General features: G+C 52.9%; 1 protein-coding gene and 1 non-coding gene across 3 annotated transcripts in view; one reads left to right on the forward strand and one right to left on the reverse strand.

Annotated features, from left to right (window-relative positions):
* Positions 1 to 24166, reverse strand: part of PRKCB (protein kinase C beta) — a 175349-nt gene that overhangs the window by 74274 nt on the left and 76909 nt on the right. For both annotated transcript variants that reach the window (XM_060260799.1, XM_060260798.1), the window contains exons 3-5: positions 23974 to 24056; positions 7098 to 7209; positions 3049 to 3177 (exon numbers count right to left, since the gene is read on the reverse strand). In XM_060260799.1, coding sequence (XP_060116782.1) covers positions 3049 to 3177; positions 7098 to 7209; positions 23974 to 24056 — 324 coding nt within the window. The remainder of the gene's footprint in view (positions 1 to 3048; positions 3178 to 7097; positions 7210 to 23973; positions 24057 to 24166) is intronic.
* On the forward strand, positions 7930 to 7996 carry TRNAA-AGC (transfer RNA alanine (anticodon AGC)). Its single transcript has one exon. It is a non-coding gene; the product is annotated as a tRNA-Ala (tRNA).

The following is a 24166-nucleotide window of genomic DNA, read 5'->3' on the forward strand; positions in this document are numbered from 1 at the left end:
ACATTAACTAATTAAAATCTTACAATACAACAATTAAACATTTAAAAACTTTTGGTGCTAATAATAATAATAATACATTCCAGTAATTTCAGTCTTCTTGAGTGCCCTCCTATGTGCTATGCATTAAAAGCAAGTTGAAATGAAGCTGTCCCGCAAGGCTCTTGTTCTCCTGCAGTTGGTTCCAAACAACAGGGGCCGCTGTAGAGAAGGCCCTCTCCTCCATGCATCTGTTTAATCTATCCACCTCTGTCTGTCTGTCTGTCTGTCATGCATGTGCATCTATTAAAAGACATTCTGCATGATTCACTACAATTTCCTTTCTGCGCTTTAAAAAATGAATGAGTTTGAACGCCAGAGTTGTGTCTCTTTTGAAAGAGCCCTGGAGCTCCTGCCGTTGCTTAATACTTTTATCGATCCCTTAGTTGTGGATCTCTCTCCCAGAAGAATGATCCATCAGGCTTCTTCCTGGGCCATTCACAAAGCAGCCAGCTCGAGAGGGACCTGCGGAGCTTCACAGACAGAAAGGTGCCTCTCGGCCGGCCAGGGAACAGAGAGACCTAAGAGAGGAGAACTGCAAACCAGAGAATCTGCTTCCCGAGACTGAACTAGGCTTCTCACTCTGGATACGATGGAGTGGTTAGAACGTCAGGGCTGCAGGTAGGAGAGCCAGTCGTCTGTCCCCACTGCACCCCGCAGCTCACCGGGTGCCTTTGGCTCAGGAGTAGCTCTTCCTTTAGCACCCCTGCCTCACTCACCTCAGTTGAAAGGGAGCTGCTTCTGTGCCCCTGGACAAAGGCTGGGCTACAAGGGTGAGAGTTGGAGCGGCAAGAACATTCCCCACCTCTGTTTGTGTTCTGTTCCTCTGAGTTCACGTCAAGCTCTCTCTTCCCCACCCCCCCTAATCCAGGAAGCCCCAAAGTGGGGCTGGGTCAATTTGTGCCACGGGGAATGGAGGTTTCCATGATTTGGCTGATGTGTCTCACTGCAAGCACCACACTGGGATTGTGACAAAACCACACTGTGCGGCTCTGCCTCTTTGCCGCATGTGATGAGAAAGGAAAAAAAAGGGGGCGGCACGGCGGTGCTTCCCAAAATTCTGGGGGTGGAGCAGAGCTGACCCAGTCCCTCCACCACCTTCTCAGACACGGAATTCCCAGCTGGCGAAGGGAGAATCCTGACATTTCAAGACTCTTCCTGCAAGCGGCACGAAAACTCATCACGGATTGATGTATGCACACACACAAAGGCACATAATATTCCAACAAGATTCTTGCTCTTGGTCTGTCTTGCATCACCGGTAACAATCTCTGTGGGCCTGAAGGGCCAGATTCAGCCCTCGGCCTCCGCAATGCAAAGGGTGTGGCCAGATTAGCTCAGATGAAGGAAGAGGACCCTGAGGTGGACTTCAGGGGGTGGGGTGGGGGGAACACTGCATAGTCTTCCCTGCCCAGCTTCTGCTAGGGGGGGGGAGGTACTAAGAACCTAAGAATGGAGCCCTGCTGGGTCAGACCAAGGAGAGTCCATCTAGTCCAGCCTCTTGTCTCACACAGCGGCCAGCCAGTTCCTCTGAAAAGCCAACCACAGGGCAGAGAGGCCGAGGCCTTCCCCTGAGAAGAGCATCAGAAGAGCCCTGCTGGGTCAGGCCAGGGAGGGTCCATCTAGTCCAGCCTCCTGTCTCACACAGAGGCCAGCCAGTTCCTCTGAAGGGCCAACAACAGGGCAGAGAGGCCGAGGCCTTCCCCTGAGAAGAGCATCAGAAGAGCCCTGCTGGCTCAGACCAGGGAGGGTCCATCTAGTCCAGCCTCCCGTCTCACACAGTGGCCAGCCAGTTCCTCTGGAGGGCCAACAACAGGGCAGAGAGGCTGAGGCCTCCTGGCTCTTGGCTTCAGAGGAGTAGTGCCTCTGAACATGAACGTTCCCCTCAGTCCCCATGGCTAGCAGCCCCAGACAGACCCTTCCTCCACGAATCTATCCAATCCCCTTTTAAAGTTGTTTATTCCTGCAGCCACCACGACATCCTCTGGCAGCAAATTCCACATTTCAATCACTCTCTGTGTAAAGAAGTATTTCTTTTTGTCTGTCCTGAACCTCCTGGTGTGGAGGTTCAGGATAGACAAAAGGCTTCACTGGCTGCCTTCGAGTTCTACTCTTTTGAGAGAGAGGGAGAAAGTTCTCCTGGTCAGCTCTCTCCACCCCATGAAATAATTTGATAAGCCTCTCTCCTGCCCCCACAGCCGTCTCTTTTCTAAACTGGGAAGTCCCTTCAGCTTTTCCTCACAGGGTGGGGGCTCCAGCCCCCTCATCACCTCAGTTGCCCTCCTCAGTGACACGCCTTGCCCAAAGCACAGCCCACACTCAGCATGGGTGAAATCTGCACTCCTGGAGGTTCTTGATTTGCTGGGCTGGACTGGCACTTCTTGGGGGTTTCTGATGCCCCAAGAGCGCACCTGAGCTCTTTCTCCTCTGGGGAGGGAGGCTGCCCTCTGAGGTGGCCAGAGGTGATTGGAGGGAAAGATAAAATCCCAGAATGCCTTGCACCAGAGCCAAACCTCCAAAACCGCAGCCTGTGAAATAAACCACCACTTCCTGGCCAGCTGCAACAGGCAGGGTTTTGTTTGCTTTTGAAAGAAGCCGCAGGAAAGAGCCCTTTTGGACAATGGCGTGCTCATCTCTTGCAAAAGCATTAAGGGACTCCTTTGCGCCGACTGCCTACTGTGACCTCGTCGGGTAGCAAAACATCCTGGCGTCACCCCATGGGTGAGATCACTAAACCTGGGAAGCGGAGGCCACAGGGCTCCCCCAGGATCACACGCGGCTCTCACCGCCAGAGGGGCTCCACAGAAGCAGAATGCAGCCCTGTTGTTGCCCACAGAGAAAGATGGGAGTCTTCCCCCCTCCCCCTGATCAAAGGGTATGGGTGTGTGCACACACACACACAGCGTTTCAGGACATGTTTCGAACGCTTTTATTCCACACATTCACTGTCATTCTCCCTTGAAGAGCAACATAATCCCTCTTCTCCCCCCCCCCAAGCCCCCCTTCACTCACCTACAACAGTCAGGACTTCGTTTTCTATGTCGGCCTTGATGTGTATCCGTCCCCTGCGCTCGGTGTGGTCCGTCCCACACAGACTGGGCACGTTCATCACGCAGCGTTTGTGGACATTCATCATGCAGGCTGGGGAGGGGGGGGGAAGAGCAGGGGGTACAAAAGGGTCAAAAAAAGATGCCCATCTGAATACCAACAACTGGACTGTGGGTTTCTCCGGCCGTCACACTCCGGTTAGATGTCGAGAGACTCCGCCTCCTTTCACAAGGTCCAATTCACTGGGGGGAGGCGGGGGGAGCCAGCAGACACCCAGAGTTTTTGCAGGTTTGAGGTCTGGCCAGTCCCCCCCTCCCCCACCCCCCCAATGACCGCCAGTCTTTCCCACCACCTTGACTGGGATGGGACTGCAGGCGTTCTTGTCTCCCTCTGGCTAAGAAGACAGCATAGGGTGGGAAGGACGAGATGCGACTGACCCTCCTCAGCAAAGGGGGCTGTTGGGGGTCAGGGGATGTGTTTGCTCCCCCAAAGACCTGTGCTGCAGCTTATCTAGCCCTACAGTTTCTATATGCCTCGCCAGGCATGACAGCCGTTTGCCACATATGTGCTCTAGTTTAATCTTTAGCAGTAAAGTTTCATTCCTGTTTAAGAAAGCAGATCGCGATTCAAACCCTCTAGACTGCTGCTACATGCTAAGAGCATCCGTGCACAGGCATTCTCAGTCACTGGAGGCTCTGCCCTTTGCACGTCCTCAGAGGCAGCCTAACCAGGGTTTCCCCAAAGCACTGGTTATGGCAGAGACTCAGTTTTCTAACTTGAGTTGGTGACACAAAGAGAAACACACTTTTACATACAAGCGATCACATTGCCCTAGGGAAGGTTCGTGACATTTTTGCTAATAAATCCAATCCCTGATATGGCTACATGGCCAAGCCGTCTTGAAAGAGCAGCTGAGGCCTCCCAGACTGGAGGGACACCCCAGGGGTTCTCCTAGGCCAGCTATAGCTGTTCTTGGGAGCAGGGGTGGAATTCTAGCAGGAGCTCCTTTGCATATTAGGCCACACACCCCTGATATAGCCAATCCTCCAAGAGCTTACAAAAAAAGAACCTTGTAAGCTCCTGGAGGATTGGCTGCATCAGGGGTGCGTGGCCTAATAGGCAAAGGAGCTCTTGCTAGAACTCCACCTCTGCTTGGAAGGCCTGTGATGCAGCCAGCCTCCACAGAGGTTTCTGCAGGCTCTGGAGAAAACAGAACAGACCCTTCCTTCAGGGACCCCAAAAGAACACAGAGCAAAGTACAGAGGATCTAAAAGAAGTGAAGGAGACAAGGAAGCAGGAAGAGGAGGAAGACAGACTTTTGGGGGCTTGTCATTTTGGCGGACAGCGACCGGGGTTTGCACATCCCTTCAGACAAATCCATTGTTTGGGGATCGGGCCCCTGGGGAGAAGCAGCTGATCCAGTGAGGCTACTCCAAGGAAGGAGACGGAGGGACAGAGAAGCTCCATCAGCAGTGGCCCATCTGCACACTCGATGCTGCAGCCCCCTCCCCCACCCACACCAGATGTTCCCTGGCTGGGGAGATCCGGGAAGAGGAGGTCTGATCATGGGTGCAATGGTTTCATTGCTTTATTACTTTGCGCAAAGAGGAATTTGTGTGGGGGGAAATGTTCAGGAAAGCAAACTGAGTTGATTAAAAAGAGAGGGGAGGGGAGGGAAGATTGCCGCTGGCCAAGTCTGCTTCACACCTCAACGTCCACCACTGGATGTCCCTTCACTCCATTACTATGTGCTTGAGGAAAGCAAGAGCTGAGGCCACTGGTTGAACAAGGCTTCATTTGGGCGGGGGGGGGGGGCTGGGGAGGGTCTCTTTGTACACAACACCAAGCCAGGAGCAGGTATCTATGACCCTGCCCCCCAAAAGCGAAGGGAAAACACAATTTAAGAAGAGTGCTGCAATTTCCAGAGTGGCCACCAGGTGTCGGACTAAGACTGTAATGGGCTTTCATTCTTTGGAGGTTTGTAGACAGAGGCTAAATGGCCATCTGACAGCAATGAGGATCCTGTGAATTTAGGGGGAGGGGTTTGTGAGTTTAAAGTGGTTCCTTAGTGGAAGAGGCTTCCTCCTCGGGAGGTGGTGGGCTCTCCTTCCTTGGAGGTTTTTCAACAGAGGCTAGATGGCCATCTGACAGCAATGAGGATCCTGTAAATTTAGGGGGAGGTGTTTGTGAGTTTAGAGCGGTTCCTCAGTGGAAGAGGCTTCCTCCTTGGGAGGTGGTGGGCTCTCCTTCCTTGGAGGTTTTGAAACAGAGGCTAGATGGCCATCTGACAGCAATGCTGATCCTGTGAATTTAGGGGGAAGTATTTGTGAATCTCCTGCATTGTGCAGGGGGTTGGACTAGATGACCCAGGAGGTCCCTTCCAACTCTAGGATTGTGTGATTCTATGATTGTGTTGCTCTTGCTGCAATTTCCAGAGTGGCCACCAGGTGTCAGCCTAAGACTGCATGTTGCTCTGCCCAATCCTGGAGAAAATCCAGGGAGGAGATAAAAAGAGACTCCAGGAGCACCTGAAAGACTCACAAAATTTGTAGCAGGGGAGGAGCTTTTGCGTGTCCCTGCGCCCTTCTTCAGATACGTGGCCCTGAGCTGTTCCACCCTTTGCAGGAGGCCTTGGGCAGAAAAGAACCACCTTCCTAGCTTGAGCATCAGAACTGCCCAGCAGAACAACTGGGGGGGAGAGCCCTCAATTGGGGGGCAGGAGCTCTCAAGAGTCACAGAAGAAGAAGAAAGTTGATTTATATCCTGTTCTATACTCTGAATCTCAGAGTCACAGAGCAGTCACAATCTCCTTTACCTCCCCTCACCGCCCCACAACAGACACCCTGTGAGGTGGGTGGGGCTGAGAGAGCTCTTACAGCAGCTGCGCTTTCAAGGACAACTCCTACAAGAGCTCTGGCTGACCCAAGGCCATTCCAGCAGCTGCAAGTGGAGGAGTGGGGAATCAAACCCGGTTCTCCCAGATAAGAGAGCTCTGGCTGACCCAAGGCCATTCCAGCAGCTACAAGTGGAGGAGTGGGAAATCAAACCCGGTTCTCCCAGATAAGAGAACTATGGCTGACCCAAGGCCATTCCAGCAGCTGCAAGTGGAGGAGTGGGAAATCAAACCCGGTTCTCCCAGATAAGAGAGCTCTGGCTGACCCAAGGCCATTCCAGCAGCTGCAAGTGGAGGAGTGGCAAATCCAACCTGGTTCTCCCAGATAAGAGAGCTATGACTGACCCAAGGCCATTCCAGCAGCTGCAAGTGGAGGAGTGGGGAATCAAACCCGGTTCTCCCAGATAAGAGAGCTATGGCTGACCCAAGGCCATTCCAGTAGGTGCAAGTGGAGGAGTGGGGAATCGAACCTGTTTCTTCCACTCCAAGTTGCATCTGTCAGAGAAAGCTGACCCCCTGAAACTCGGGTAGGAGCTGTTGGATTCAAATCTAGCTGTTCTGCTGCAAGATTTATTTTATTTTATTTAGTAGGTTTATAGTCCGCCTTCCTCATAATGGGCTCAGGGTGGATCACAAGCACCAATAAAACAGTAAAACAATAAAAAAAAATCCAACAATAGTGCGGGGAGATCTGTTAGATGATGTGGGCAGTAGGTGAGGACACCCACTTGCCTCAACCAAAAGCCTGGTGGAACAGCTCCGTTTCACAGGCCCTCCGGAAGGGCATTAAGTCCGGTAGGGGCTGACCAGTAGCACCTTCCGGAAGACTAACACTGTGTGTGGCAGGGCAGAAACTCTCCAGCCTTGAAGGTGCCCCTGGGACTCTCCCTTTTGCCCCCTGTGCCACAGCAGATTAGAGCTCCCCTCTGAAACCTTCTGGGAATCGTCTCTCCTGTGCAGGGAAGGATTTGGCAACATCTCCCCGCCTTCTTTGCTCTCCTGAGTTCCGCCAGGGGCCTGACAAGCTCCAGTTCAGAGGTTGGCCACGTCTGGGCCTCTCCTCTGCCCTTCCCCAGCCCCCAGCCCTGTGCCACCCCCACGTTACATGCATCGAACTCACTGTCGCATTTCATCCCCTGGTGGATGAGTCCGTACAACAAGGAGCCGCAGTGGTCACAGAAGGTCGGGCTGGAGTAGGTGTGGATTTTAAACTTGTGTTTGCTCCGGGGGTCCTGGTGGGAGAAAAAGAAAAGGCACACGATGGGAAAAGGTGGGTGGTGGGCAGCCCCCATCACAACAACGCCCCCTCCCCTGTTTGATTGATAATATGCGTTGTTTTAACTATGGCCGCCCTGAGCCTGCTTTGGTGGGGAGGGCAGGATACAAATCAAATCAATAAAATAAAATAAAAACAAATAAATCCCTGCATGGGGAGGGCCGGTGGCCCAGGTTCAATCCCCGGCATCTCCAACTCAAAAGGGTCCAGGCAAATAGGCGTGAAAAACCTCAGCTGGAGACCCTGGAGAGTGGCTGCCAGTCTGAGTAGACAAGACTGACTTTAGAGAGGGACAGTGGCTCACTGGTAGAGCATCTGCTTGGAAAGCAGAAGGTCCCAGGTTCAATCCCTGGCATCTCCAACTAAAAAGGGTCCAGGAAAGCAGGCGTGAAAAAACTCAGCTTCAGACCCTGGAGAGCAGCTGCCAGTCTGAGTAGTCAAGACTGACTTTGATGGACCAAGGTGGGTCTGATTCAGTAGAAGGCAGCTTCATAGGTTCATATGGGGAGGGACAGTGGCTCAGTGGTAGAGCATCTGCTTGGTAAGCAGGAGGTCCCCGGTTCAATCCCTGGCATCTCCAGCTAAAAAGGGTCCAGACAAGCAGGCGTGAAAAACCTCAGCTTGAGACCCTGGAGAGCCACTGCCAGTCTGAGTGGACAGTTCTGGAGGGAGGGACGGTGGCTCAGTGGTAGAGCATCTGCTTAGCAAGCAGGAGGTCCCAGGTTCAATCCCTGGCATCTCCAACTCAAAAGGATCCAGGCAAGTAGGCGTGAAAAACCTCAGCTTGAGACACCGGAGAGCAGCTGCCAGTCTGAGTAGACAGTTCTGCAGGGAGGGATGGTAGCTCAGTGGCAGAGCATCTGCTTGGTAAGCAGAAGGTCCCAGGTTCAATCCCCAGCATCTCCAACTCAAAACGGTCCAGGCAAGTAGGCATGAAAAACCTCAGCTGGAGACCCTGGAGAGCAGCTGCCAGTCTGAGTGGACAAGTCTGACTTTAGAGAGGGACAGTGGCACAGTGGTAGAGCATCCGCTTGGAAAGCAGAAGGTCCCAGGTTCAATCCCCGCCATCTCCAACTACAAAGGGTCCAGGAAAGCAGGCGTGAAAAACCTCAGCTTGAGACACTGGAGAGCAGCTGCTAGTCTGAATAGACAGTTCTGCAGGGAGGGATGGTAGCTCAGTGGCAGAGCATCTGCTTGGGAAGCAGAAGGTCCCAGGTTCAATCCCCGGCATCTCCAACTCGAAAGGGTCCAGGCAGATACGTGTGAAAAACCTCAGCTTGAGACCCTGGAGAGCAGCTGCCAGTCTGAGTAGACAAGGCTGACTTGGATGGACCAAAGAGGGTCTGATTCAGTAGAAGGCAGCTTCAGAGGTTCATATGATCCGGGGGCTGCTCTGGCTGCTTTTGCCAGGGACTTGCAGTGATCGTGTGTCATCCTCACAACAACACTGCGAGGTTGGCCAGGCTGAGGCAGTCCCTGGCTGAGCAGAGAATGGGTCACATCTCCCCCCACCCCTGGCCTTCCCACCCAAAGGCAGAGAAGAGCCAGAGTCCAGGAGCACTGCAAGACTGCCCAAACGTGTGGCAAGGTGGGAGCTTTTGTGAGCTGAAGAAGGGAGCAGTGACACCCGAAAGCTCCTCCCCTGCTCCTGGCCTCGGGCTTCTTTCGACTGCTGCGGCCAGACTGACCCCGTCACCCATCTTGATCTACACCCAAAGGGCCCCAGCCCATCGGGCCTCCGGGAGACAAGGCACTGGGGCACAGGTGCCAAGGCCAGGCAGGGGCTGTGGCCATCCAGGAAACCAGCCTCAGCCCCCCACCAGCCAGCCCTGCCTGCCTCTGCTGCGGCCTGGGGCCCCGGGGTGGGGTGGGGATCAGCTTCTGGCAGGCAGACGAGCCTCCTTGGGCAGACCACTGAGTAAGAAGCCGGGCACCTGGGGTCAGGCAACACAGACAGAAGCCCATGCAGGCCTGCCTGGCTTCTAGACCAGCGGCTTGGACCAAACTCTTTGGGCCCCAGACGCTCACAAGGAGCAGCCAGTCTCTCTCGGCCTCTTTGTGTCTGTCTGTCTGTCTGTCTGTCTGTCTCTCTTTCTCTCTCAGATTAGCCATTCAGCCAGAGTCTCTGAGGGCCTGGAGATGCTGCAGCCCCTCCCGGCTCCAAGACAGAGTTCTGCCAGAGCTGATCAGAAAAGAGCCACAGCCCAAAAGGCACCAGAGAGGCTTCTGGGGAAGCTGACCAAGCAGAGCTGAAAGCCCCACACTGGTGAACTGAGATCTGCTGGGGCACCCTTGATTGTGGGGCACTGGGGGCAGCTCTACCCCCAAAGTTCACAGGAGGGTATTCTTAGAAGCCATCAGTCAGTGGCAAGTGGAGGCCATTCCCCAGCCCCACTGTGGCCACAGGGGCCCAGCAGCCAGGCCCTCCCAAGGGAGGCAGGGAAGCCTTCTGCAGCCACGGCAGGCTCATTGGCCCCAGCCCCAGCCCCAGGCCACCTCTTCTCTCTCTCCTCCCTGCTAACTGTCTCACTGAACCTCCCTTCATTCGATCTGTGGGCCAGGGATTCAGGGAAGTTAATTGCATCGCAAAGCAAAGCAGTTCCTTCCTGCCTCACCCCAAAGCAGCCCTTTTCCCGATTCATAAATGCACCAAAACGCTCCTTTTAACGGCGGCGGGGCTGACAGCTGGGTAATGAGGGGCCTGCAAAGAGATACGGGGTGGGGGGGGGGCGAGGAACAATTAACCTGTCTTGCAAGAGCCTCCCCGAACCAAAAACATTCATTAAGCGAGGAGGCAGCAGCGCCGCTCTCAGGGAAGAAACGCTTTCTTGCTTCCCACCGCCTGGATTCTTTTCAAGGACAACTTTGGAGATTGAGGGGGGGGGGGGTGGCGAGAGACGCACACATTCACAGCCCAGTTTCAGGAGGGGGTTGAACGGCCACTGGCCCAGCGCCTCGTGGTTGCTAGGACCTGGGCTACAGCCGGGTCTGATCCAGCAATGTGCGGCTGGTTATGGACTTCCCCAAGAAAGCATCCTCAGGATCCCTCAGTCCAAAGGAGTCCAGCCGGCTGTTTAAGAGGCCGCAGGTGGGAGCTCACATTCTGTGCCTAAGAGTCCCACACAGAGTTCTAATGTGCTTGCAAATGTCGTTGCTTCGATGGATAAAAGAACAGAGCCGCAGAGTCCCCTTTGCAAGGTGTTGAGCCTTGTGAAAAGAATCCAGCGCCGCTGGTGTGCGAGGCAGAACCGGGGCAGTCCCAGGGTGTGCAGTGCTCCTGTTGCCTAGAGGGGACTGCCAAAGGGCCCACAATTTGGGGCCAGAAAAAACAAGCTACAAAACCCGCTTTCTGAAAGGCGCTGGGGGGAGGAGAAGGAAGAGGAGGATTTAACAGCACAGACGGAGCAGCTGGGCAGAGCCTGGCAGGGGCACAAGGGAGGGATGGGCGGGAGGGGGGGGCTGCCTTGACACTTTCTTAAAAGGGGGAGGAGTGAATGTTTGCAGGATGTCACCTCCAATAGCTGCAGGGGGCCTCCTCCCAGGGCAGTGAAGCAGCTGAGTGATGCAGGGCGACAGACCACGCCCCCAGAGCTGTCAGTCATCCAAGACGGGCCTGGGATCCGCCTCCTGGAGCGACCCCTTTTCCACCTGGGGCTGGATTGCAGCCAGGGGCCCCTCGTGGCTGGAAAGAGGCTCCCACTGGGGCTAAGGGGCATGCTTGAGCCCCAGCACCTGTCCTCGGGGAGGCTGCTCCCTCTCGGGAAGCCCTGCCTGCAGTTCCAGCACAGGGCTGCCACGTTCAGGTTGGGGAAGTCCTGGAGTTTTGGGGCGGGGTGGGGTTGGAGCCTGGGGCCAGCCAGGTTTGGGAAGGGGAGGGCAGTGAGTGGGGAATGATGCCGCAGAATTCGCCCTCCAAAGCCGCCATTTTCTCCAGGGGAGCTGATCTCCTGCCAAAGTTCACACACACACACACACACCCTTTATGTCTCCCAGTCACCTCTGCCTTTCTTGAAAACAGATCCAGGTGGGCAGCTGGGTTGGTCTGAAGCAGTAGAACAAAGTAGGAGTCAAGTTTCACCTTTAAGACCAACCAAGTTTTATTCAGAATGGAAGCTTTTGTATAGAGTACCCTATCCCCTTGTCTGAAGAAACATGCATGCATACAAAGGCTTACATTTTGAATAAAACTTCCTTGAAAACAATTCTTGAAAACTGATGCTGCCCTTTGTCTTACAGAGAGAGCTGGGTAGCTGCGAAACATCATTTGACAACTTGCAAAACTGCCTCATCCGTCATGGACTCCCTCCAAACAGCACCCCCCCCCCCAAAGAAGAAGAAATCCTGGGGCTTGTTTTGCCATCTTTATAACCTGCAAGTTTTTGACCTCACACTGCAGAGCAGGGAATACTGGTTGAAAGCACGGCAGAGAATGCAACGGGGGCTCACACCACAGAAGGAACTCTGTAATTTCAACCTGCCAGAGAAATGGGGGGGCGGGAAGGGTGCAAGGCACTGCTTGGGCTGCTGATGGGGGGAGCGGCTTCTGCATCTTTAGGGGGAGGGGCTGCTGATGGGGGGAGCGGCTTCTGCATCATTAGGGGGAGGGGCTGCTGATGGGGGGAGAGGCTTCTGCATCATTAGGGGGCGGGGCTGCTGATGGGGGGAGCGGCTTCTGCATCATTAGGGGGAGGGGCTGCTGATGGGGAGAGCGGCTTCTGCATCATTAGGGGGCGGGGCTGCTGATGGGGGGAGCGGCTTCTGCATCATTAGGGGGAGGGGCTGCTGATGGGGGGAGAGGCTTCTGCATCATTAGGGGAGGGGCTGCTGATGGGGGGAGCGGCTTCTGCATCTTTAGGGGGAGGGGCTGCTGATGGGGGGGAGCGGTTTCTGCATCATTAGAGGGAGGGGCTGCTGATGGGGGGAGCGGCTTCTGCATCATTAGAGGGAGGGGCTGCTGATGGGGGGGAGCGGCTTCTGCATCATTAGAGGGAGGGGCTGCTGATGGGGGGGGAGCGGCTTCTGCATCTTTAGGGGGAGGGGCTGCTGATGGGGGGAGCGGCTTCTGCATCATTAGGGGGAGGGGCTGCTGATGGGGGGAGAGGCTTCTGCATCATTAGGGGAGGGGCTGCTGATGGGGGGGGAGCGGCTTCTGCATCTTTAGGGGAAGGGGCTGCTGATGGGGGGAGAGCGGCTTCTGCATCATTCGGGGGCGGTGTGCGTAGCCGGCTTGGCTGCCTGGCCAGAAGAAAGAAGCAGGGAGCCAATTAATGAAGTGCAATGGGCTAATCGGCTTTAGCAAGGCCCTTGCTGGGAAGGCCGAGGCAATAAAGGCGCCCAGCAGCTGCAAAGCCCTGCAGCCAAATACCCTCTTGGCAGGTGCTGCCACTGGTGCTCCGTCCCAGAAGCAAAGCTCCCTCCGCCTGCAACCTTCCATTCGGGCCCCAGCAGAAACCTCGCGAAGAGGCAGAGCTTCTGGAGCAGCAGACCCACCCCCTCCTCTTCAGGAGCCTTTCAAAATCTGGAAATAATTCATCCCTCCAGGGCAGCCATTTTCTCTGGGAGGTGGGGAGCTGATCTCTGTAGCTAGCGTGGGGATGAACTGCAAATCCAGGGGATCCCCAGGTCCCACCTGCAGGCTGGCACCCCTATCGTGCCTTTTGCCAGGGAAACACCATCTTTCGTTAGGCCTCAGCAGTGCCCACGGGCACTAAGTGGAGTCCGGTCAAGAGGGCCCTGCTGGACTCCCCCACCGTGGACGGCCGTCCCCATCTCCTTTTCTACTCTGCTCCTGGGACTCCAGAAGCAGTTTGGCTCCCAGGAATGTAGCAGATGAGGCCTTTCCTGGCACACAGGTAAAAGCCTCACCACCAGTCTAAGTTCTCTGCATTAGACTGCAGTTAGGAGCACAGAAGCTGAGCTGGTCAAAACCTGGGAATGCCCCCCTCACTCTGGTTTGCTTCTCAAAGGGGGCTTAGAGGTAAACATAACCTCTGTTTTCAAGCATGACCCCCACCGACACACTCCCTTGAAGCCAACACCCCCCCCACCCCCCATCCCAAGGCAGCAGGAGAGGTCCCGGGTTTGAGTTGCCTGCTTCCCCAGCCTGCCAGCTCCGATCTCCTTTCCCTGCCTTATCAAGTTACAGAGTGTCTTTTGAAGAGCCATAGCCAAGTTGAGAACTAATTATTGGTTATCTTCCCAACAAAGGAGATTCGTATTCAATGGGCCTCGTGCAGAGAGAGGCTGTGTGCCCCTCATCCACAAAGGACCTGACATAAAGTAGATCAGATAACCCAAAAGAGAGTGTGAGGGGGGAAATTGGGGCGGGGGGGGGGGGTGTTTTAAAAGATAATTGGACACGTCTTCCATATTTCCCTTTGTTCATCATTTTCTTTAATTCTGTAAAAAAGTGCAGGATTTTCAGCTTCTTGTCCGTTCTGGAGGATGGGGAGGACCCACAAAGCGTCGGTGTCCTGCAGCAATGAACCGAATACTGAAGAATCCCACAAAGGTGACCTCTTGGGCCCCTTCTAGAAACTCTGCCCAAAATCCCCTCCCCAGGAGGGGCAGCTGCATTTCCAGCTGGGGGGGGGCAGAGTGCCAAAGAAATGAATGGAGCATGAGGACCCCATCTTGTTGCAGGAAATGAACATAAGAACATAAGAACATAAGAGAAGCCATGTTGGATCAGGCCAACGGCCCATCAAGTCCAACACTCTGTGTCACACAGTGGCAAAAAATGTTATATACACACATACACTGTGGCTAATAGCCACTGATGGACCTGTGCTCCATACACTGTGGCTAATAGCCACTGATGGACCTGTGCTCCATACACTGTGGCTAATAGCCACTGATGGACCTGTGCTCCATATTTTTATCTAAACCCCTCTTGAAGGTGGCTATACTTGTGGCCGCCACCACCTCCTGTGGCAGTGAATTCCACATGTTAATCACCCTTTGGGTGAAGAAGTACTTCCTTTTATCCGTCTTAACCTGTCTGCTCAGCAATTTCATCGAATGCCCACGAGTTCTTGTATTGTGAGAAATGGCCGTGCGCTTGGCCCTCTGGGTGCCAACTGGGTTGAGAAATACCTGGAGAGGGAGGGACTTGGGAGGTAGGGACTATGGAAGGGGGGGTCTGAGGAAGCTGGGATAACCGGAGGTTTTCAGGCAGCACCTGGAGGCTGGCATCTCAAGCCCCTGCTTCTTTCTCTTTCACCATGAAATATTCTGGGCCAGGAGTGGCCAAACTGTGGCTCTTTCACACCTGGTGGGGCTCTTGAAGCCCCCACTGCCCCATCAGCTGGCTTGGAGAAGGCATCGGACTCTTGAAATCATTTCTCCAAGCCAAGCCAACCAGCAGCTTGGAGGACACATTTTAAGTTCCCCCTCCCCTTCCCTTCCATTCCCTTCCCTTGGGGAGGGACGGTGGCTCAGTGGCAGAGCACCTGCTTGGTAAGCAGAAGGTCCCAGGTTCAATCCCCGGCATCTCCAACTCAAAAGGGTCCAGGCAAGCATAAGAACATAAAAGAAGCCATGTTGGATCAGGCCAACGGCCCATCCAGTCCAACACTTTGTGTCACACAGTGGCAAAAAATTTTATATATACACACACACTGTGCCTAATAGCCACTGATGGACCTCTGCTCCATATTTTTATCTAAACCCCTCTTGAAGGTGGCTATGCTTGTGGCCGCCACCACCTCCTGTGGCAGTGAATTCCACATGTTAATCACCCTTTGGGTGAAGTACTTCCTTTTATCCGTTTTAACCTGTCTGCTCAGCAATTTCATCGAATGCCCACACAGGCGTGAAAAACCTCAGTAGACCTTGGAGAGCTGCTGCCAGTCTGAGGAGACAAGACTGACTTTGACTTTGAGGGACCCAGGGTCTGATTCAGTATAAGGCAGCTTCATATGTTCATATGTTTCCCTCCTCCCTCCCTCCCTCCCTCCCTCCCTCCCTTCCTTCCTTCCTTCCTTCCTTCCTTCCTTCCTTCCTTCCTTCCCTCCTTCCTTCCTTATCTGATGTTCATGTCTTGTGGCTCTCAAACATCTGACATTCATTCTGTGTGGCTCTTCCGTTAAGCCAGTTTGGCAACCCCTGTTCTGTGGCCCCTCTGGCTGCACAATGAACCCCCACCACCACACACACATACACACTGAGGCCAGAGAAGGCCAGGCACTCCTCTGCTCTCTTGGCCTTCACCATTCTAGCTGGGCAACTGGGATGTGCCCTCTGTGCTTTCCTCTCTGAGGCTGTCTTTCTTTTTTGGAGGCCCAGAGGGAGCAGCTTATGCCAGCACTAGATCTCCTCCCCTGCCTGCCCCTCGAGTGACCCAGAGACAGCCTCCCCCCCCCCCACCGCAGGAGAGGGGAGGAGGCAGCCTGCCGTGGCCACCCAGAGCCAAAGGGGCCACGCTCCAAAAGCCACTGTGGGCAGACCCCTGGGATTCAGCACAGCCAAAAGAACTCTCATTCTCTTTGAAATAAGTTCCATTATTCAGCTGCTTAATCAGAAGAAGAAAAACGGAACCGTCCAGATACCTGGGAAAGGGGTTGGGCTGTAGGAGATTCCCCTCTGATGGTTCGATTTACAACTGTTGGAGGTCTTTGGACACTTTTATTGCATCCTGGCAAGAAGGGCCCATCTGTTGGGCATATTTATGTGCAGACCTTGTCCCAAGCACCTGTGAGTGCAATTACTGTGATATTATTTTGTACCTCTACGTTGATGGATGAGATACCACCATGAGCACGCGTGCAGTATTGTGTATAGATGTTTATTGAAAAGGTAAGTATTGATTCAATATATTCAGATATTTCTAGGGTACATCTAATCCTTGAGGGTCTTCCCTTGGTGTTTACTGCTGTTCTCGACTGGCTAAGCTCACTGGCATTTTCAGCCCCCCCCCCCTTAAAACCACAACCTCTTCTGAGCACTATTTGAATGCTGGTCCTGCCATTGCATCCCTCCCCCCGCCCCACCAGGATCCTGTGGGATGCCCCAGAAAGACCCCACCCACTTCCACGGAAAGGGCAGATCCCCCTGCTTCAAAGGACAGGGGCCCGGATCCGTCTCCTCAGTGTTGCTTGGGAGGAGACTTCTGAAGGGCAGGCAGCTGTCTGCACACCAGGACTCCGTTTCCCCAACACAGACCCACACAAAACTGCTGGATTGGGTAGTTCACAACCAGCCGAGAGCGCTCTTGCTACAATCCCAGCGGGGGTCTTCCATGGGATTTTAATGGGACCTTTTAAAAGACATTTGCTGCCCTCTCCAATTTCCTGTATAGCAAAACATTCCAATACAGCCTCTTCCAGGATCCATTCCTGGGTGTGGCCGAAATTAAGAACATCAGAGAAGCCATATTGGATCAGGCCAATGGCCCATCCAGTCCATCACTCTGTGTCACACAGTGGCCCAAAAAGCCCAGGTGCCCTCAGGAGCTCCACCAGTGGGGCCAGAACACTAGAAGCCATCCCACTGTGCCCCCCCAGCAGCAAGAATACAGAGCATCCCTGCCCCAGACATAAGAACACAAGAGAAGCCATGTTGGATCAGGCCAATGGCCCATCCAGTCCAATACTCTGTGTCACACAGTGGTCTAAAAAACCAGGCGCCATCCTCTTTCACCATAGTTCATAGTCCCCAAACACATGTACAACCCCACTGGCATATTAGATATTAATCTATCCAGGCACCTTCAATAGCGGTCTCCTGTAGATCTTCCCTGTGTTTGGTTTGTAATTCAGTAATCTCTATACAATCAGGAGGTCCATCAATGGGGCTAGGACACTAAAAGCCCTTCCACTGTGCTCCCCCCCCAGCACAAGAATACCGAGCATCACTGCCTCAGACAGAGAGTTCCAACAATAGGCTGTGGCTCATAGCCACTGATGGACCTCTGCTCCAGATGTTTATCCAACCTCCCCTCTTGAAGCTATGTTTGGCCACACAGTGGCCAAAAAACCCAGGTGCCATCAGGAGGTCCATCAGTGGGACCAGGACACTAGAAGCCCTCCCACTGTGGCTTCCCCTCAGCACCAAGAAGCCAGAGCAATCCCTGCCCCAGACATAAGAGAAGCCATGTTGGATCTGGCCAATGGCCCATCCAGTCCAACACTCTGTGTCACACAGTGGCCAAAGAAACCAGGCACCATCAGGAGGTCCATCAATAGGGCCAGAACTCCAGAGGTCCTCACCCTGTTGCCCCTCCCAAGCATCACAGAGCATCACTTGCCCCAGAAAGAGAGTTCCTACAATATGCTGTGGCTAATAGTTCCACAGTATACTGTGATTACAAGTGCCCAGGGCACAGCACACGGGTGGCAAACAGCTCTGCTCCCAGTGCCACCTCTCTCCAGAGTGCCAGCATCCTAGAAACTGCCCCCCAGAAACCGCTGAGTAACCTTCTCCAGCCAGAACCCATTTCCACTCATTCCTGCCTGCATTCCAGTCACGAAAACTTTTTGTATACAAGCATAGGATGTCTGGGCGCAAATTCCAGTAACTCCAAGGAACCGCTGAGATCAGAGGGACACCGCCCCCCCCCCCAAGACACAAGAGCCCATTCAGCATAACCCCAAGGACAGGCATGTCCTCCAGACGTGGGGGGTTGCACAAAACACCATCATCCATTTAACTCCACATTGTCTTTCTAGTCTTGAGCGAGCCTGTGCCCAGAGCGAAATAGTATCGACAGCAGAGAGGGAGAGAGAGGACCCCCCTCGCAGAGCCACTGAACGAGGTGAAGCAGAGGAGAACCCAAGGCTGACCCCCCCTCCCACCAACACACTGCCTGACAGAGTAATTCATCTCTCTAGAGGAAAAATAACCCTGTTTATTTCAAGGTGGACAGTGCCTACAAGGGAGGCCAGGCGACCCGACCCAGATGGTCTTTTCTGAGCTGTGGTGAGCCTGTCGGATGACACAACCCTCCCTCCCCACAGCAAACATTCTCTCCCGGCCAGCTGTTTTCTGAGCCCTGCAGCTGCTGCTAAAAGGACCCCAAACTCCCCCTCCAAAACAGACACTCTCGGTCAGACCAGGAGTTCAAGCCGTGCGGGAAGAGCTGGGACCATATACACTGGGCCGTTTTCAGTGGCTGAGGAAATGCACTGCAGTCAGAAAAGGGCAAGGGCAGGATCCAACGAGACGCTGTCTTCCTTGAAACACTGCCAGCCTACACAACACAGGCTGACACAACTTCTAGGTTCCGAGACACAGGTGACAAAAACAATGACCTGGGAGTAAAGAAGCAGGAAGGGGGTCCAGCCTGATCGCATCCGATTTTGGGAGCTGAGCAGGGTCAGTGCTTGGAGGGGAGACCGCCAAGGAAGGCTCTGCAGGGGAAGGCGAGGGCAGACCACCTCTGCTTCTCGCTTGCCTGGAAAGCCCCCTTTGCTGGGGCTGCCAAGAAGGCGGCTGTGATTTGCCCGCACGATGTGCGCATGTAAGGAAGCGGAACACACCTGAAGCTGCCTTCGACTGACTCAGACCCTCCATCCCTCAAGGTCAGTCTTGTCTACTCAGACTGGCAGCCGCTCCCTTCTCCAGGGTCTCAGCCAGAAGGAGGTCTTTCCCTTTCACCTGGAGATGCTGCTGGGGATTGAACCTGGGACCTTCTGCATGCCAAGCAGAACGCTGGCCACGCCCACACCCATAGTCTTAGACGCACATTCAATGCCGATTACTCCAAAACTGAAGGTCTGGGCTGTGGTGTAGAGGTCGATTGTACAAACTCCCATCGTGACAAGGCACTTCTCACTAAGATCCAGAGCTTCAGTTTTTTACAGTTCCAGATAAGTTGCTAACTAGGTTACTAACTAGTAACCTATCTAGTTTGGAGTTTGCAGAAGCTTTAGGTGAAACAGGGAATCACACACAGCCCTGTCTCGTTTCCTTCTTGCCTTGCTGCAATAGATCGTTCCATCCCTCTTCTCGGAACTAAAATTGGAGCACTGGACCTTCAGTTTTGGAGTAATCGGCATTGAACGCGCGTCTAAGTCTATGGGTGCGGGCGTGGTCAGCGTTCTGTCGCTTTAAATGTGATTAATTTCACTCTTGTGCATAAATATATTTCTATTTCCATAAGGATTATTTAAGAGACAAGAGGAGGATTCTAAGGAATGGGAAATGGTGTTTTATGTTGTGCACTTTGCTGATTCTAAACATTTATTTTGTAAATTCTGTAAGATCTATAATCCTGATGAATGTTTTATTTCATTGCCCTTTGCTTATGACCAAATGGTCTGTGAGCAATAAATACATACGATGATGGTGATGATAAGGATTCTTAAGCCCTGTGATATTTCTGAGGCTGGTTTTCACGGAGGTCTGCGTACCCTTCCCCTGCACTATCTGGAGCTTGGCAACGCTAAAGGAATCCGTGTTCCGGATGCAAGGAGGGGGTCTCAAAGCAGCCCAGGCATCCTCCACAGGAAAATGCAACTGGTTCAGGCAGGGACTTCTCTCTGGACAAACCCCCCAAGGTCTGTCTGGTCCATACACGCAAATGCACATAACCCGCCCCCGCCCCCAACAAACTGTTGGGTTTTCTGATGCAATTTCACTTCCTGTTGTCATGAGTTAATTAAATGTATGTATATACATGCTGATGCTTAGCCAGTGGGAGATAGAGCCAATGAGAATGTGTGCACGTACTTCCCGCTCAGGCTGGGTGTCAATGTGCATAGTGACCACTGAAGGAGAGCCCTAATAGGCTAATCCATATATTTGGGAGGTGGTCTGGGGGAAAACATTGGGTCAGTTTTATTGCCCTTTGTGTGAAGCCCTCAGATCTCCAGGCAGTCAGAGTTTGGACTCCTGAGAGTCGAGATGTAGCTTAGAAGCTAGAAAGGATATTGCGTCCTTATTTGTTTTCTAGAAATCCCAGTAACCCTTTCCTCATAGTAAAAGTAAACTACTTTATTCTTAAGCTAAAACATCTGCCTGGCTTGTTATTTGTGGTTCTCTCCACACAACTCTGCTAAAGTATTTGTAAACCCTAACAAACCCCCCCACACACACACACAATTTAATATCTTTCTTGCTGCCCAAGGACTTCCTTTTGTTTTGTGGAAGGGAAGGGGAAGGAGGAGGGGGGAGGGGGAGGAGAACAGAAGAACAGAAGAGAAGCCCTGTTGGATCAGGCCAATGGCCCCTCCAGTCCAACACTCTGTGTCACACAGTGGCCAATACACACACACACACACACACACATATATATATATATACACACACTGTGGCTAATAGCCACTGATGGACCTCTGCTCCATATTTTAATCCAATCCCCTCTTGAAGCTGTCTGTGCTTGTAGCCGCCACCACCTCCTGTGGCAGTGAATTCCACATGTTAATCACCCTTTGGGTGAAGAAGTACCTCCTTTTATCCGTTTTAACCTGTCTGCTCAGCAATTTCATCGAATGCCCACGAGTTCTTGTATTGTGAGAAAGGGAGAAAAGTACTTCTTTCTCTACTTTCTCCATCCCATGCATAATCTTGTAAACCTCTATCATGACACCCCGCAGTCGACGTTTCTCCAAGCTAAAGAGCCCCAAGCGTTTCAACCTTTCTTCATAGGGAAAGTGTTCCAGCCCTTTAATCATTCTAGTTGCCCTTTTCTGGACTTTCTCCAATGCTATAATATCCTTTTTGAGGTGCGGTGACCAGAATTGTACACAGTATTCCAAATGAGACCGCACCATCAATTTATACAGGGGCATTATGAAAGGGAAAGGGAAAGGAAGGGAAGGAAAGGGGAGGGGGGGAGGGGGAGGGGAAGGGAAGGGAAGGGAAGGGAAGGGAAGGGAAGGGAAGGGAAGGGAAGGAAAGGGGAGGGGGGGAGGGGGAGGGGAAGGGAAGGGAAGGGAAGGGAAGGGAAGGGAAGGGAAGGGAAGGGAAGGAAAGGGGAGGGGGGAGGGGGAGGGGAAGGGAAGGGAAGGGAAGGGAAGGGAAGGGAAGGGAAGGGAAGGGAAGGGAAGGGAAGGAAGAAAGGAAAGGAAAGGAAAGGAAAGGAAAGGAAAGGAAAGGAAAGGAAAGGAAAGGAAAGGAAAGGAAAGGAAAGGAAAGGAAAGGAAAGGAAAGGAAAGGAAAGGAAAGGAAAGGAAAGGAAAGGAGACACCCCGGCACAACATCTGCCAAGCTTCCCCCAAAGAGCAGCCAGTAACCAGGGCATCTATTTGGGTCTGCTCCTTGCTGAGAAGCTAAAAATAGCCACGGAGAACAGAGAGGATCAGTGGAGCCTCCCAGCCCATCTTCTCGGATAAGCCCGTTGTCATGGCAAAGGCAAGGGGGCAGCCAAGCCCAAAATGCCCCGGCCCCTGGGGCCACCAAGGTGGGCGGGGGGTGGGGGGTGGAGGAGAATCACCACTTGGATTTCCCAAAGGGACAGCTAAAATGCAGCTCTGGGCACATCTTCAGGGGGGGGACAGGCAGACTTGGGGGGGTTGTCAATTGCGAGGTTTTCTGTCAAAAGGGGGGGCCTGCAGCTCCAGAAATGGGGGGAGGGGGGGGACCGTCCTAAACTAGACAGTTCAGTCCTTTCAGCAGGGATCTCCCAACTTTTTTATTCCCCAGCCTGAAAACGTGGCTTCTCTCTGCAAACCCTTTCCAAATGTTCAGTTTGATTTCGACAGGTTGTAGAAAGGGTGCAAAGTTCCATTTCGGCTTGGAGCGGCCCTTTCTGCATCTCGGAACCCACCTGGAAATTAGCTGGATTTTTTTTTTAAAGGGCCTCTGCCAGTTCCAGGGTGGGGCCCCTCAGCCAGCCTCTGTCTCCCCCCCCCCCAGCAGAGCCAGATGCAAGATATTTCCTTTAAGAACATAAGAGAAGCCATGTTGGATCAGGCCAATGGCCCATCCAGTCCAACACTCTGTGTCACACAGGGGCCAAAAAAAATTTATATATATATATATATATATATATATATATATATATATATATATATATATATATATATATATATATATATATATATATATATATATATATATATATATATATATATATATATATATATATACACACACACACACACATACACACACTGTGGCTAATAGCCACTGATGGACCTCTGCTCCATATTCCTATCTAAACCCCTCTTGAAGATGGCTATGTTGTGGCCCCCACCACCTCTGTGGCAGTGAATTCCACATGTTAATCACCCTTTGGGTGAAGAAGTACTTCCTTTTATCCGTTTTAACCTGTCTGCTCAGCAATTTCATCGAATGCCCATGAGTTTTTTCTATTGTGAGAAAGGGAGAAAAGGAGTTCTTTCTCTACTTTCTCCATCCCATGCATTATCTTGTAAACCTCTATCATGTCACCCCCGCAGTCGACATTTCTCCAAGCTAAAGAGCCCCAAGCGTTTTAACCTTTCTTCGTAGGGAAAGTGTTCCAAACCTTTAATCGTTCTAGTTACCCTCTCCTGCACTTTTTCCAATGCTATAATATCGTTTTTGAGGTGCGGCGACCAGAACTGCACACAGTACTCCAAATGAGACCGCACCATCGTTTTATACAGGGGCATTATGATATTGGCTGATTTGTTTTCAATTCGCTTCCTAATAACTCCCAGCATGGCGTTGGCCTTTTTTTGCTCCTTGCCTCACACAAGACCTCCCCACCAAAGACCACTGCCTCTTCTCGCACTGTGCATTTCAAGCTGTAGGGCTGGGAAATAAGCCCTTCAGCCTAACCCCCCCACACACAAACACCATTTTGGGGGCCCAAATTAGACACATCCCTGTGGGCTTTTCTTTGCCCCAGGGGAAACCCATCATCTCCCCCTGCACGAAAAGCGCCAGCCGGGAGAAGGCTTGGCTAGTAGAAATGGCACAGTGGGGTTATCAGATTTAGAACTGAATTCTAAAAAGTGACCAAGAGATCTGTTCCTGCTCTCCCTCCCCCATACCCCAGGCGGCCCTCCTCAGGAGCCCAAAATCCCAGCTAAGGCTGATCCATCTCCTGAGCCCTACAGCCAAGTCTCCCGTCCCAAAATTAGCCAGCAGTGTGCAGTCAGCTTCTTGCAGCAGTCAACACGCAAACAAGCCACCCTCTGGGAACAGCCCCTTTGCACCAAAAAACAGGCACATCCGTAAAGAGCCAAAACAGAAACTGTCTTCTTGGAAACAAAAGTTCCCCTTCTCCAGACATGCTGACACCAACACAAGTCAGGGTCACGACAGACTTTGAAGCGCAGCCCCAGAAGGCTGGGCAGGCACTGTGCGGTCCCACCTTTCGCATTGCACCTTTCACACAACCACATCAGCAGGCCAAATGCTTGGCCTTCCAGGGCATGCTCCGAGGATCAGAGAGATACCTGCGGGTGCCGTCACAGCTGCTGGCCAAAAGGTCCCCGGCACAAATGGCCATTGTTTACAAACCAGCCTGCGCTGAAGGTTTGTAGTTCCAGTCCCTCAGACTTTGCCACAGGTCAGAAAAAGAGAGCCAGTGTGGCATGGTGGACTAACATCTGGGAGACCCGGGTTCAAATCCCCACTTGATGTGAAAACTCTCTGGGTGTCCTGGAGCCAGTGACACAGACTTGGCCTTGTCTCCCTCACAGGGTTATTGTGAAGATAAACAGAGGAGAGCAGAGCAATGGAAGCCATTTTGTGCCCCTCACCCTGGGGAGAAAGGAGTATAAAAGTGCACTGAAAGTGGCGAGCTCTCTTTTTGGCTCCTCTCCACCCCTATGACAGAGTTACTTACGTCTGAAGCAGGGCCTTTATCTGCACCCGGGCAGGAGAAGGTAACGAATTCATGGCACCTCTTATGGACTACGAAGCAGCAGACTGCAAAGAGAAAACAAAAGAAAGCAACAGTTAATATCCCAGAAGTCCCCACAAGCCCCACAACTCTGTTGTCCAGGCAGCCCCTCCAGCTTCTGTCCTTTCGCCTCCTG

The sequence above is a fragment of the Heteronotia binoei genome, chromosome 20 (assembly GCF_032191835.1).
Source record: "Heteronotia binoei isolate CCM8104 ecotype False Entrance Well chromosome 20, APGP_CSIRO_Hbin_v1, whole genome shotgun sequence".
In the NCBI taxonomy this organism is placed as follows: Eukaryota; Metazoa; Chordata; class Lepidosauria; order Squamata; family Gekkonidae; genus Heteronotia; species Heteronotia binoei.